The sequence below is a fragment of the Vigna angularis genome, chromosome 8 (assembly GCF_016808095.1).
Source record: "Vigna angularis cultivar LongXiaoDou No.4 chromosome 8, ASM1680809v1, whole genome shotgun sequence".
Lineage (NCBI taxonomy): Eukaryota > Viridiplantae > Streptophyta > Magnoliopsida > Fabales > Fabaceae > Vigna > Vigna angularis.
Window position 1 is genome coordinate 2,553,061 of NC_068977.1, and position 15,564 is coordinate 2,568,624.

Sequence of the window (15,564 nt, forward strand, 5' to 3'; positions counted from 1 at the left end):
AAACAGTTTCAAGACATTCCACCTTAACAAGCAAAAATGGACTTTCTCCTAAATTGCTTAACCTTAAACACCACCACTCTTATTGCATCGTTTCTTTCTCTAATCTTGTTATTTTTCTATCTATATCGTAGAATTTCTTCTGAGAAACGGGCTCCTATAGTGAAAGGTGCATGGCCAATACTTGGTCATCTTTCACTGTTAAATGGTTCAAAAACACCCCATAGAACTTTGGCTGCTTTGGCTGACAAGTATGGACCCTTGTTCACCATCAAACTCGGTCTGAAAGATGCTTTGGTGCTCAGCAACTGGGAAATGTCCAAGGAACTCTTCACCACAAACGACCTTGCCGTTTCATCACGCCCTAAACTCGTTGCTGTGGAAGTCATGTCCTACAACCAAGCCTTCGTAGGGTTGGCTCCATACGGACCCTATTGGCGAGAGCTTCGAAAGATTGTGACTAAAGAGTTTCTCTCCAACCGCAGAATAGAGCAACTCAGCCACATTCGTATCTCAGAGATTCAAACCTCATTCAAAGAGCTATGCGATTTATGCAATACTAGTGTAAACAACAAGAAGGAGAATGAATCTAGTTATGGTGCTGCTACTTTGGTGGACATGAAAGAGTGGTTTGAACATTTGACTTTCAATATAATAGTGAGGATGGTGGTGGGGAAGAGGTACTTTGGTGTGGCGCATGTGGAGGGCAAGGAGAAGGCAGAAAGGTTTATGAAGAATTTAGATGAGTTCATGAATTTGATGGGCACTTTCACTGTGGCTGATGGGGTTCCTTGCTTGAGGTGGTTGGATCTGGGGGGCCATGAGAAGGCCATGAAAGCAACGGCTAAGGAAATGGACACGTTGTTGAGTGAGTGGTTGGAGGAGCACCGTGAGAAGAAGGGTTTGGGTGAAAAGGTTAAGGGCGATCAAGACTTCATGGATGTGATGATTTCAGCACTTAATGGGGCTCCGATTCATGGGTTTGATGCTGATACCATTTGCAAAGCCACTACCCTGGTAAGTATAGTAATGAGCCATTTACTAAAATGCTATGAACATGGACATGGAAGCAAAATTGTATTCTGTCAAATATTGAATAGTATTTCCAGTTTATTTCCTGTTTTTGTTCGAAGAATTCTTGGTGAAGCTTGAACATATTTGCAGGAATTGATTTTGGGTGGAACTGATTCAACTGCTGTTACTCTTACATGGGCACTTAGTCTGCTAGTACGAAATCCTCTTGCAATGGAAAAGGCTAAAGAAGAAATAGACATGCAAATTGGGAAAGATGGATACATAAGAGAATCAGACATAAGCAAACTTGTGTATCTTCAAGCCATAGTGAAAGAGACATTAAGATTGTATCCACCAGCACCTCTTTCATCACCTCGTGTATTCATAGAAAACTGCATCTTAGGTGGCTACCACATAAAAAAGGGAACTCGACTAATGCATAACCTGTGGAAGATCCACAGAGACCCTAGTGTTTGGTCAGATCCTTTAGAATTCAAACCAGAAAGGTTCCTCACCACTCACCAACATGTGGATCTGAAAGGTCGACATTTTGAGTTGTTACCCTTTGGAAGTGGGAGAAGAATGTGTGCTGGAATGTCCCTTGGCTTAAACGTGCTTCATTTCACTTTGGCTAATATGTTGCATTCCTTTGACATCTCAAATCCTTCGACTGAACCTGTTGATATGACTGAGTTGTTTGGATTTGTCAATACGAGAGCTACTCCACTGGAGGTTTTGGTTAAGCCACGCCTACCTCCAAACTATTATGAATCTTTGTAATCCTTATGTTAGTAGTGTGCATGTTCTAAATTATGTTAGTAGTGATCTGATTGTGCTTAGTTATTTTATGTTGTCCAATAGAGTGATAGTTTATGGTCTATTTTAAGTTTATTAAATCGAGTTTTCCTTTGAAAGTGTTATGTAAGAATGTGATAGTTTTGTTCCTAGCTAGATGAATGTGGCATTCATTTAGTTGCCATCAAACAATGTAACCCTTTGATTTCATTTTATTGTTTCCTTGCAATAGTGTTTCATACTCAGTTTTGGCTGCCTGCTTCCTTTTTTTTTTTTGTCATTGCTTCATTACTTAACTTCTTCTGACGACAAAGAAAAATGTTTTTTTAACAATTTTTTGACAATTTTTTTATAATTTATATAATAATTTGTATTAGTCCGTTTCAAATATATTAACGAATTAATAAAATAATAATACATAGTCTATTGTCAAAAAATTATTAAAAAAAATTATTAACATGATCCGATAATAAATTGGACAGCTACCACCAGTTGCTACAATAGCCTTTAAAGATATTTGAATTTATTAAAAGTATTTTTACTTTGATTTTTAAAAATAACATTTGGTAAAATATGAAAAATTAATTTCATCCGTGATATCAAAATGGGAATAGAATATCAATGATAATAAGCTGCATTAAAAATTTTATAATTTTAAAAAATTATTGTTAATGAAGAGAAGAAAATTAAGTAAGAAATGATCAGGAATTAAAATGATAGAATTGTTATAAAATATGAATAAAGTGATATTAAACTACATTCGTAAAAATAGTTCATGATCACGATTATCAATATATAAAGCAAAATTAAACAGAAAATCGAATAGATTTTAACAGAAGTGCAAATAATATTTCTTGGTTTGAGTTGATGTTTATAAAGTATCACTGCAAACAAATTTTCTCATCTCTATCTACAAAATAAAATACTTATATATATATAACTGAAATTTTTCTCAAAATAATATTTGAAATAATTCCCTAACTGTAAAATGAAATTTTAAATAGACTTATTTACTGGGAATTCAAACTGGGTGTGACTTTTTGTATTAGAGGGGAGAATCGCGTGTGAGTGAGAAATATATTGTGTGAGTGCTTAGTCAAAAGCTTTAGTTTTATTTTTAATTATTATTATTTTGAAATTTAATAGGTCAATTTTTTCTAGGGTTTTACGTATGGATTTATCTTTATAATCCTTAGCAAAATTCTCGCTACAACATTACATATTAATTTTCCATACAGAATATTTATATATAAATTTTTCCCCCACTACTTACATAATAATTTGTATGTAAAGCAATTTCCAACATTCGTAGGTAAAATTCATATGCAACATATTATTTACCTATGAATCCAAATCCGTATGTAATAATATACAGGTAAATTGTATTTTGGTTTAATGTATCCGTAGGTCCCTATTTTGGTCATGAATTTCAAATAGGTCCTCTTTCTTTTCGACGTATCAATTGAGTCCTTGTTTTTGTAAAATTGAATCAATTACAGGCCTGCCGTTAAATTGGACAAACGGCCGTTATAGTATTGGTTACGTGGCATGGTTCAGTGCAATTACTAATCAGACGTGGCATTTAAAACGATTTTTGTATTAAATAATTGGTATGCACAGATGTATATTAAGTTTTGGGTAAGGGCAAACTAGGAAATTTGAAAAAATTAAAGGGCAAGACGTTTTAATTGAGGAATGCAACTGAGATTGGGGAAAGAAATTGAGGGTTTTTATTATTAGGGTTCGCGTGAGAGGCCAAAAATCGCGATAAAGGGCAAGACGTTTTAATTGAGGAATGCAACTGAGATTGGGGAAAGAAATTGGGGGTTCTTACTACTAGGGTTCGCGTGAGGGAAAAAATCCCATTCTTTCTTGGATTCGAAGCGCCGGTGTTCGTGGGTGAAGATTATGTAGTTGGAAGTGGGAGGGTGCGCGTTCTTTGTTCGATTCGAAGTGATGGATAATGAAGTGCAGAAGTCGCATTCTTGTTCATCTTCGACATGCAATGGGTGGCGGAATCAAAACTGTGATGTCATTTTTCGTGGTGGTGGAGTATCTACCATTGATGGTATATCACTCCTTTGCCTCTGTGGAGAGAAAATAATGGTAAGAACAGCTAGAACTGCTAAGAACAGAGGGAAGCAATTCTGGAGCTGCCCTAAGTACAAGGTAAGAACGTGTAGAAGTAGTGTTTTGTTTATTGTTGTAGAATAACCAATCTTAATGGGATAAAATATAATATCAAGTTAGCGTAGGCTAACCAATGTTTTGAGAATAAAATATATTTTGCTCATCCTCATGTAATAACTAATATATTTTTATATTATTATTAGTTTTATAATATCAAGTTTAGTATCGTTTAGGCACGCTAATAGAGACAAAATTATATTTGTTGACTCTTGCATAATAACTAATTTATGTTTATATTATTTTCAGTTTAATAATCTCAAGTAAGCATCGTCTAGTCGATGCTAATCAAGACGCTAATAGCATCATAGTGGAGATCAACACTATCTTTTCACCGCTAATTTAGTGTATTCTTGTAGTGAAAAAACAATTATTTATGTTGAATTATACATAAATTTATTTTAGTAAATAATACCATTGTTATGCTTATTTTGAGTTATAGATAGCGATGGCAAAAAAATTCACGTCCGCGGATATAACTCGTGACGGATAGTTACTATCCGCGGATATTTATTATCCGCGGGTAACGGGTAGCAGGTATTTTAATACCCGCTTCTAGACGGGTCGGATGCGGGTATTATACTATCCAACCCGCAGATACCCATTACCCGAAAAAAAAATTAATATTTTTTAAAATTAAATTTCTTTTATTACTCTTAAAAAAGGGGAAATTTTAATAACAATGACTTAGGATTTCTTTCAATTACCTTTTTTTTAAAGAAGAAAAGAAAAAAAGGGGTTACATTACTTTTGTGCTAACCCTAATAGAGATATCAAACATATACATATAATCCCATTAGAAAATTCTCTCTTAACGGAGGACTCTTTTCTTCTTCCTTCTAGTTCAGCTCGCGCAGGGAGTAGGCTTCATTCCCTCTTCCTCTCTCTCTCTCTCTTGGTTCTGATTGGGGTTCTGCTTCAATTTGGATTTGAAATTAGGGTTTTATTTGTTTTCTGATTTTGGGGGTTTCTTTTGTACGTTTTGATTCACGTTTTGGAGTTCATTTCTTGATTTCTTCCCTGTTGATTGGTGACGCGATTTTGGGGTTATGATTCGAATGAGTGTTGAGTTTTTTTGGATTTTAGTTCATTGATGTAGATTGGATTTTTGAAGACCCTGGTGGTTATCGTGATTTGGAGATTTCTGTGATTGCGTTCGTTTCCGAAATTTGGGTTTAGGGTTCCTGTTTGCGTTCGCTCGGAAATTCTTTATCTCTCTATTTCATACATTGATAGGTATTTGTGGGTTAATCATGTGACTAAATTGAGACTTCAGTTGGTGTTTCTTCCTCATCTTTTTTTTCTTTCAAAATTTGTTATGTATTTGTTTTCTTTAACTTGTTTAAAAACTATATTGTGTCTTTTTAATATGTAGCAAATATATTAAATTGTTCTCTTTAACTTGTAATTTAATTTAAACCTTATTTAAAAATTCACAAAATATATTTTTTAAATATTTGTGGGTTGAAAATGGGTATCCAACGGGTATTCGCGGGTTGAAAAAAATCCGTGGATTTTTTTTATGCGGATATCCAGCAGCTAGCGGGTCGAGTTGCGGGTACGGTTTTTTGCATGTGGGTCGGGTTGCGGATAGGCACTATCCGTGCCCGACCCGTTGTCATCCCTAGTTATAGATGTACATATTATGTGAATTTTTAACTTTGTAGATATATTTAAAGATCAATTTAAATTAACTAACTTCATAACCTGACTAAACTTAACATACCTGCTTAACTAAGAGTAGGTTATTACCTGATTAAACTTGACATACAATCTATCAATAGTTGTATTGGCTTACAACATTCAATCTTCAACTCATCCAGAATTGTCTCTAGCCAAGCACACTAACATGTGGTCTCAGCTAAAGCAATATATTCGGCTTCGCATGATGATAGTGAATAGTAAAAGTTAATGTGGAAAATAAATGAAAAAAATAATATAAAAAGTTGGTGGAGAAATTAGGTGTGGAAATTAAGTGGAAGAAATAATATAAAAAGTTGGTGAAGAAATTAGGTGAAATAAAATATAGTGAAGAGTAAAAGTTAATGTGGAAAATAAGTGAAAGAAATAATATAAAAAGTGGGTGGAAAAATAAGGTGGAGAAAAATGGATAAAAAATGTTGATGGAGAATATATAATTAAAAAATGTAAGTGGAATAATTAGAAAAGTTGATATATAAAATTAATATGAAAATGATGTGGAAAAAGTAAATGAAAAAGGTAGATGATGTGGAGGGTGAGGTGGATGGTGATGTGGAGAATGGGGTGTGATAAGAAAATATGGGTGGTGAGGAAGTAAAAAAGTGAGATTATTTTGGGCCATTGGATTAAGTGTTTAAAAGAAAATTTGGGGGTGCAAAAAGTAAAATAAATAGTATTTTTCATTTTGTTTTTTTTATGTTTTTTTTTTATTTATTTTTGTGATGAATTATATTTACCCGGACGAAATTGGGTGTTGACACTTATGATTAAGAATTATTCAAAGATCTTGATGCAACCTACTACACAAATGTCAGAATTGGAAACGGAGCAAAAATAGTAGTGAAGGGCAAAGGAACCATCGCGATCAAAGGTTGCACAGGTTTGAAATTAATTACTGATGTTCTATATGTTCTTGAAATTGACCAAAACTTGTTGAGTGTTGGCCAACTTCTAGAGAAAGGCTATAAAGTTCTATTTGAAGATAAAACATGCATGATTAAAGATTCAGATAATAAAGAATTATTCAGAGTTTGAATGAAAGACAAGAGTTTTGCTTTGAATTTGATTGATAAAGAGCAGTTTGTTGTGCACAAGGTTGAAGACAATATGCGGATACAAGGGCTTCCCAAACTAGAAGAGAAATCACCCGTATGCGCAACTTTGTAATATGGAAAACAAACAAGGTTGCCTTTTCCAAAAGACAAATCTTGGAGAGCAACAAACAAGCTGCAGTTCGTACGGATGTTAGAGGACCTAAAAGAACTTCATCTCTGAATGACAAGAAAATAGAGCTAGTGGGTATTAAAGTTAGTGAAAGTCAAATTAAACCAGAAAAATTAGAGGAAGAAAAGCATTATAGGACAACTCTTCCCAAAACAAAAGCTGAAAATGCGGAAAAGCCAAAAGAACAACTACAAGTAGATGAGAAAATTGTGAAATATTGTAAGGACGTAAAGACTAAGCAAGAAATTGTGATCGGGACTTCCAAAAGTAAAGAAACTTTAGATGATAAGGTCAAGGACAAAAAAACTTAGTGTATATGTTGACTTTGAGTGAACAAGGAGATTGTTGGAATTTTGTGACTCAAACAATTTGGTTGGAGAAGTAAAATAAGTTAAATAAAAATATATTTCAATCTTATTTTTAGGAGAATTTTATGCATTATTTAATTAATTAAGTTTAGTAGATATTTCTCTAAGTCAGTTGTGAGGGCGCCAGACAAGCGGGTGTTGGATAAACCGTGCGCCATTCACGATTTGTTTTGGATGTGATTTGAATTGGATCACAAACTCTATAATTTTTTTTCAACTTTTGAAATTAAATTTTATCTGCATAAATATACAATATAATAAATTATTAATTTTTGTTTGTTTAAACTCTAATAGTGATAACTAGACCTAAACAAAGATAAATAAATTTAATAAAATACATAATAACGGTTAGATTTGAGAAATGAATGATAATTTTGTTGGAATTAAGATCCAATTTAATAATGAAATTTAATATTTATTGGTATATTTTAAATTCAAATTTTATTTTTCATATAGGATATTTTTTTATTAAAATTTAATAATTAATTATTATAAAAGTAATTGATTTTAATTTTTTAAAGGTTTGATATATTTATTTCATTTATTTAAACTAAAATAAAAATTTAAAAGAAATATTGACTAACCCTGAAAAATCTGTCTAAATTAACTCATTATTCAAATAACTTTTTTATTTAAGTTTTTTTTTTTGCAGCTTTCCAATTTTCATGTTTTTTTAACTAGAATTAAATAATTAAGGTGGGTTTTTAAATTCTTTTTTATGGTTTCTCTAAAAATTCAAAACCCTTACTCAACACGTCTTGAAAATGTCCTCTAATGAATTGGTTGAAAGGGATAATTTCGACGGCAACAAACAATTAAAAAACATTGATGGCTGATCGGACTACAATGGAGATGCAGCTCCTCATCCTATTTTAAACAAATATAATTAAAATATTAATATATTGGAGTATTATTTTTAATCGGCATCATATTTTAAACAAATACTATTAAAATATTAATATATTGAAGTATTATTTTTTAATTTGCATAAAAAGATTTCATTACAACCAAATATTATTTTCCTTTTAAATCCTCCACATATATTTAAAACCCAGTGACTATATTATAATTACTATAGGTTATCTTTTTCATTTTTATAAAACCTCCAACTTAAACTAAAAACTCATGTTCTAACATGTAATTTTCCTGAATGATTTTTTTTTACTAAACAAAAATCTATTAAGATAACATGGTACAAGTGGTACTCAATTTATAAACCAAGTCTTACAAATGTCAATTTAAAAGTATTAAATTGAAAAATTAGAGAATCAATACTCTAATTAGATTTTTTCTTCCAGAAAAATATCCTAACAAATAATTAAAAATTAAATAACTTAAATAACAAAAAATCACTTAAATTAATTTCTTTAAAAAATTAATTCATTATAAGAAATTAAATAACAAATAATTTAGAAATAAATATAATTAATTATTATATTGACTAGTTTAAACACTATTTTAGAAAATAAAATTTATCAATATCTAACATAATCTCTATTATTAATAAAATTTATAATTGATTTATAAATTATAGTGTTAATTAATCTCTAATATCATTACCAAAATTTTAGCTACTTATATTTTAATATTAATAGAAACTAATTTACAAGTAGAATTTTTGTTTTCCTAGCATTTCTCTTAATTATAGAACTTGCACTTGATTTGCAGGCATTCTCTTGGATGCCACTTGTAACATCCTAAAATACAGTAATAACTATAAATTAGAATTAATTATATTAACAAACGAGGTTCAAAAAGTCGAACGACTTAAGTACGGGGATAATTACAATTACAACCAAAAACGAAGAGTTCAAAGACGAACGGTTTTACAAAACTTAATCGAACGTTAAAAAAAAAACAAAACGAACGTCTATTAATCTAAAACTTAACGAGCGCTCTAAGGCTCGGCTTTAACTTCCACTTCCACCAGATTCGCGTCTTCCAAATTTTCTTCTTCTAGCATTTCTTCAAGTGACGCACCTCCATCTGCTCACATCCACACGGATGATCATTGCAATGACAGGACGAACGTACAACGACAACAGGCAACACAAGGAAAACGAAAGGGTAAGCTTAGGTAATTTAATTTATACATCAACATATACAATAACATTTCAATCTACACAAGCACATAACTCAACATATAAAACATCATCAGAACTATATATATATATATATATATATATATATATATATATATATATATATATATATATATATATACTAGACCGATCGTCCGGACTGTATGAATCTGTGTAGTTACAAGCGTCCTTGCACCCGAGTGATGTAGTAACTGAAATACACTCCACAGCTGTCACTCGAGGTTAGTCCGTTCTTACGTCGCCCATGTTAACTTATGGACTAAGGACCTCCTGCCGTTCCCACACATGACCTACCCCCTCTACATGAGGATGAGTACTCACGGAACATCAGGATGGACAACGAGTCTTAACTTATCCACAGTCATACTTTACCAAATTTAATATTTAATAAATATAAGAGTCATTCCTCCCTGGAACGCTCGTTCAAATTCCATAAACTCATAATCACTCAATATAGTGTTTGCACTGCAAAGTCTTATAATTTATCATCATTTTCATCTTTAGTTTCAAAGGTATAAAATAACGAACGTTCATACTTCTGAAGGACGAAGACGAACGCTAAAGACTATATTTAGAAGATTCGTTGTCAATCAGAATAGGTCAACACATACTTATATGACGAACGTCAATGCTACTCGAATCAGTTGAATGAACCGACTCTTAGAGATATAAAATAAATGTTCAGAATTAATTTAGGTATAAGACTCGAGGTCGAATCCAAATGGATAAAGACACAACAGGAGAAAATAATTAACTATACTGAGAACGACTTGTTTAAAGGGATTGACTGCCAGTCAATGACCGAACGTGATAATATACATTTACTAATAATTTGGACGAACGCTATTTACGCTCGTTTAGAAATCAAAGTAAGGACGAGCGTTCGATATAAGACCGAACACTACTTAGGACGAACGCTAGATATAATACCGATAATTAATTAAGACGAACGCTCAGTATCAGACCGAGCGCTTCTCACGACGAACGCTTGGTATAAGACCGAGCATTACAAATTTTAAGACTGACGATTGAAATACTTTATTATTTAATTTGAAGAATACGGTAAGACTAAGTTGAGCCGAACGCTCAAACATAGCACTTCACTGGTCGTTCGTTCTCGATCAGAATTCTTTCCAAATGAAAGAATTCCTTTTTAAGCAATTGATTAGAAACCGAACGGTATAAGACCGTACGATGACGAACGTATTTTATCATAGCAAGGACTTCATATTTCAGATTTTCATCTAGTTCAATTTAACAATTTTCAACATATCAGTTCATACTTTATACTTCATATCAATCTCAATTTCCAGACTTTATATGATTCACATTTATCATTCATACCTCAAATTTATAGCTCATCTCATATTCATACGTATCAACCATAAACATACATTTCAACCAACATATACTCTATTCATCCAGTACAATAACGTTCGTTCATGCCTACACAATCCGCATACATCTCATACATTCAGTTCATATCATGCTTACATACAACACACAAGTATTAATTAAATTACTAAGCTTCCCTTACCCGGATTGATGACTGCAACGTTTAATACGAAAGAATGGAGACTCGTCCAACGTTCATTCTCTAGCAGTAACGATCGCTTACTATTCCAATCAATCTAACCACAAGAAGAATCGATATACTCAGACTAAATACTTGCATGCAGCCAAAGACCTAGTTTTTCAGAAAACCTAAGAACGAACTACTGAAGGGAAACTTACCCGTTTCAGATCTGAAAACTGTTCGGTTCAAATGGAAGCTCACGGTGCAGGGAACGTTCCTACGGTTCTGAATGTTGAAAGGAGAAGAAATGGGTGAGTAACAGTAGAGAGAAGTTGAATGTTTTCTAGAGAGAAGGTGGAGAAAAAATGGAGGTTGAGTTCTGAGGAAGAAGAAGGAGCATGCAGAGAATGAGCAGAGTTTTTCAGAAAACGATTTTTCTGTGTTGCCCATGCCCCAAAACGGACGTGCGCTCTTCTGCTGACACCTGCACCCCCACTTCAGATTCAGAAGGTTCCAAAGTGACACTTGGCCGGCGTGCGTCAGATTGTGTGAGTGCGTTTTAATGAGACTGAGTGTGTGGCGCGGTGCATTTAAGGAAGCAGCCAGGTGACTCAGCAGTGCATTAAAGACAGATTAGACAGATAATTATGGGTTAATTTTCCAAGGTCTCACACCACTTATACAAGCACAACCACTCTTACAATGAGTAATATGTTTCTTATTGGAAAATCCTCTTATATTAAAAAAGGTAAAAGAAGATATCAACGCTCAAACTGGAAAAGAGAGATTCATAAATGAGTCAGATGTGAACAAGTTAGTGTACCTTCAAGCAGTAGTGAAAGAGACACTGAGATTGTATCTACCAAGACCTCTCTCAACACCTCATGAATTCACAAAAAGATTGCATGTTAGGTGACTATTATATAAAAAAGAGAACTCGATTAATCACAAACTTGTCGAAGATCCAAATTGATCCTAATATTTGATTGGATCCATTGAAGTTTTCAAACCAAAAATGTTCATTATTACTCAGAGATATGTTGATGTTAAGGGTCAAAATTTTGAGTTATTACTATTTGGAAGTGGCAAAAGAATATATCCAGGAATATCCTTTGGTCTTAACATGATTTATTTAACTTTAGCTAATTTTTTGCACTCTTTTGAAATATTTAATAAACCTAATGAAGCTATTGATATGAGAGAAGCCCTTGGAATGACCAACGAAAAAACTATTCCCGTTGATATTCTTATTAAACCACGTTTGTCTTCAGAGGATTATTGAAAGTACTGCATTTTTAACGATGGTTCTTTCTATAATTGTCATCATTTTCACTTTTAAAGACGATTATTTAAATAACCGTTGTTTAAAAGTTCACTAAAATTGCAAATTTGTCACCATGAGTTTTTTTTTACTACAGGGACTTGTTAAACATCACCAATTGATCACCTGTGTTGATAGGGGAACATTAGACTCCACTCATATTAGTTTTTGATAATGAGTGGTTAATAATGAATAGAAAGTGTTTTAATTATTCTTGCACAACATAATTGGTGAATAAATGTTTAAAACATTAAACATGTTTATGCTAGATGTATAGATCATGTGTAGATAAGTGAAATAGGCTTAAACAAGTCATGAATATATAATTTTGGTAGTATTAATCGATTACATAAGTAATCTAATCCATTAAAAGAAGTAAGAACACATAGGAAGCAAAATCAGGACAAAACTGTATGTTATAATTGATTACATAAGTAGCATAATCGATTAAAAAAAAGTTAGGCATAATCTATTATGCAGATAATCTAATATGTTAGACTATGTGAAATGAAGTGAAACAAGGCATAATGATACTTTAATCGATTACATAAATGGCATAGTCGATTAAAACAGAAACATTAGTCTAATCCATTATGCCAATAATCTAATCTGTTAGTTTAGTTGATAGAAGCAGTATAAGGCATAAGTGTCAAATTAATCAATTATATAAGTGATCTAATCAATTAAAACAGAAAAAAAAGCATAATCGATTACGTTATTAATCTAATCGATTAAACTGAGACATAATCTGATTTTCTATATAAATCAGATTGGAGTCGTGACTCTTTAACGTTTTGATTGACATATATTAGCATTCTCTTTGAGTTGAGTACAAGCATTCTCAAGAAGAGTTCTTTGAGGTTTTGAAGTTACATTGGTGAAGAAGGAATCAAGAAACCCATCAAGACTCACTAGAGCTTACTTGTTCTGATATTTCTGCACTACTTGAGTGTAATCTCATTAGGTTCTTATACTTTGTGTATGATTTGATACCTGTGTTGGGTAGGCCAAGTGTGAGAGTGAGTGTATCCTCTATTGTATTGATTGTGTTAAGATTTGAGTGTGGTAAGGATAACATTGAGTGTATCATTGTATTCTTGGACTCAAATCTTGATTAGTGGATTCCCCCCTCCCCCAACTAAGGTTGTTGAGGGAAGATTGGATGTAGGCTTGTGAGAATTGAACAAGTATAAATCTTTGTGTTTTTAGTCTTTCTTTATATTTCTTTACTTGATTGATTCAAACACCTTTTATCAGTGATTTCAAGATTCTTTAAAGATTTATAAAACTTTTGAAATTCAATTTACCCCCTTCTTGGCTTGAGATATAGGGACTACTTTTCTAACAACGTTGAAAACTCTTTTTTTGCATTAGTGGGCCGACCTAAAAGGTCAATTTAAATCAAGTATGACACGATTGGTTGTCATTCATTGGTAAGCTAAAATAAAACCAATAAGTTCTTAATTTTACAAGAAAAATAAATAAAGTTATAAATTATTACATAGCTAGAGACGAACACTAAAGGAGAAACGTACCAAAAGATGACACTAGAGAAAGTGAAGCACTAGATAGAAAACTAAAGCGATTGTGCGAGGAGATGACACCAAATTTAAAATTGATAAAACAAGATAACTAATTAAAACAAAATAAGTGAAAAAGTTTGATAAGAAAGTATTCAAAATAGACTTAACGAACTTTTTCAGACGTTTCATACACTCTAGCTCAACACTGGGATCTATGTACCATCTGGATCGTCAGGAATTTGACCCAATACTCCAAGATAGATGATCGATGAAAACCTGATCAAATTATATGGGCTTAATTGGGCTTAACTCTTATAATTTTTTTTTATTTAGTTAAGATCTTAAATGAAAGAAATATTTTAGCAAAAGATAACTGAGTTTATTTTTTTTATTATATATATTTGTATTTTGTAATTGAAATATTGTCTTCTTATTTTTAATATACATTATTAATAATTACTTTATTTATAAATAGAGAGATACCCAAAGCTAAAACGAGAGAAATTTTCTGACTTGAAGTATTATTAATTATGTGTTGAAGTATTATTAATTATGTGTGTCACTTACAATAAAAAAGAACTTTTCTAATATATATATATATATATATATATATATATATATATATATATATATATATATATATATATATATATATATATATATATTGTGTGTGTGTGAAGTGATCAGTAAGAAAGGTCTTCATTTTCCTCTTTCTCATATTAAAATAATCATTAAATATATATTAATGAAGGAAGAAAATTTTTGTCAAAAGGATATTAATTATTTCCTAAAATAATTAAGTGTACTTAAGTAAATAATTTGAAAATTTTATTTAAAATACAAGGAAATGTTAATATTAAAAATAAATTGACTTCTAAGATCTTATTAAATATTACTATCAATTTTGATATGTTAAGTATGTTGACATTTCAAAATTCATCAGTCATATGTGATCGTATAAAAAATTATTAAAAGAAAATAAAACGAAGTAATACAAAATATATACTGCAGAAATCTCATGATAAAGATTAGACTAAATTACTTAATTGTTAAAAATATTTAAACAAAAATAACGAATACCATATATATATATATATATATATATTAAATATTATAATACCTATATTCACGTCATTTACAAATAAATAATTAAATATTTTTACTCGTTATTCTTGATTCTATTTAATATTTATTATGAATTTGACTTAAATTTTTTTTGATGTTGCGGATTATTGAGATGTCGTCTCTCTCTCTCTATATATATATATATATATATATATATATTATAATATTAAAAAAGAATTTGTTAGAACTTTGTTATAATATTCACTCAATTTTACCGTCTAAATTGAAACAATACTTAATTTTGTTTCTTGATATATAGAATAATTTTTGCTCAACTCTCTTGATTGATAAAGGTGATAAATTATTTTATATACACACATTTTTTGTAATTGTAGTGATGTTAATTCAATCAAAATTACCAATTTCAAATTAAACAACAAGCATTTTTTTCGTAAAACTTGTAAACATATGTTTATAAAATTCTGAAGTTTATAAATCAACCCTCTAGATGTAGCCAATAAATTTTTAGGTGTTACCCAAGGTAATAAAAGATTATAAGACTTTTGAATTTACAGAGTAATTAAAGTACATTGAATTTTACATAAAAAAAATCTTTTCTAATATGCATCTGACCACACCAATTAGAATATCCCAACTCCCCTTCCTTTTATAAATGTCCATGCATCCATGCACCAAAATACACATCAAACATTTAGAAAACTAGAAACCCTAGTTCTTTTTTTATCCAACC

The 15,564-nt window shown here is 31.2% G+C and overlaps 1 protein-coding gene across 1 annotated transcript; it reads left to right on the plus strand.

Annotated features, from left to right (window-relative positions):
- On the plus strand, positions 1-2,051 carry LOC128193627 (cytochrome P450 82A3-like). Its single transcript, XM_052867585.1, has 2 exons — positions 1-1,014; positions 1,162-2,051. The coding sequence occupies exons 1-2, from the start codon at positions 37-39 to the stop codon at positions 1,789-1,791; spliced, it is 1,608 nt and encodes a 535-aa protein (XP_052723545.1). The 5' UTR covers positions 1-36; the 3' UTR covers positions 1,792-2,051.
- The last annotated feature ends 13,513 nt before the right edge of the window (positions 2,052-15,564 follow it).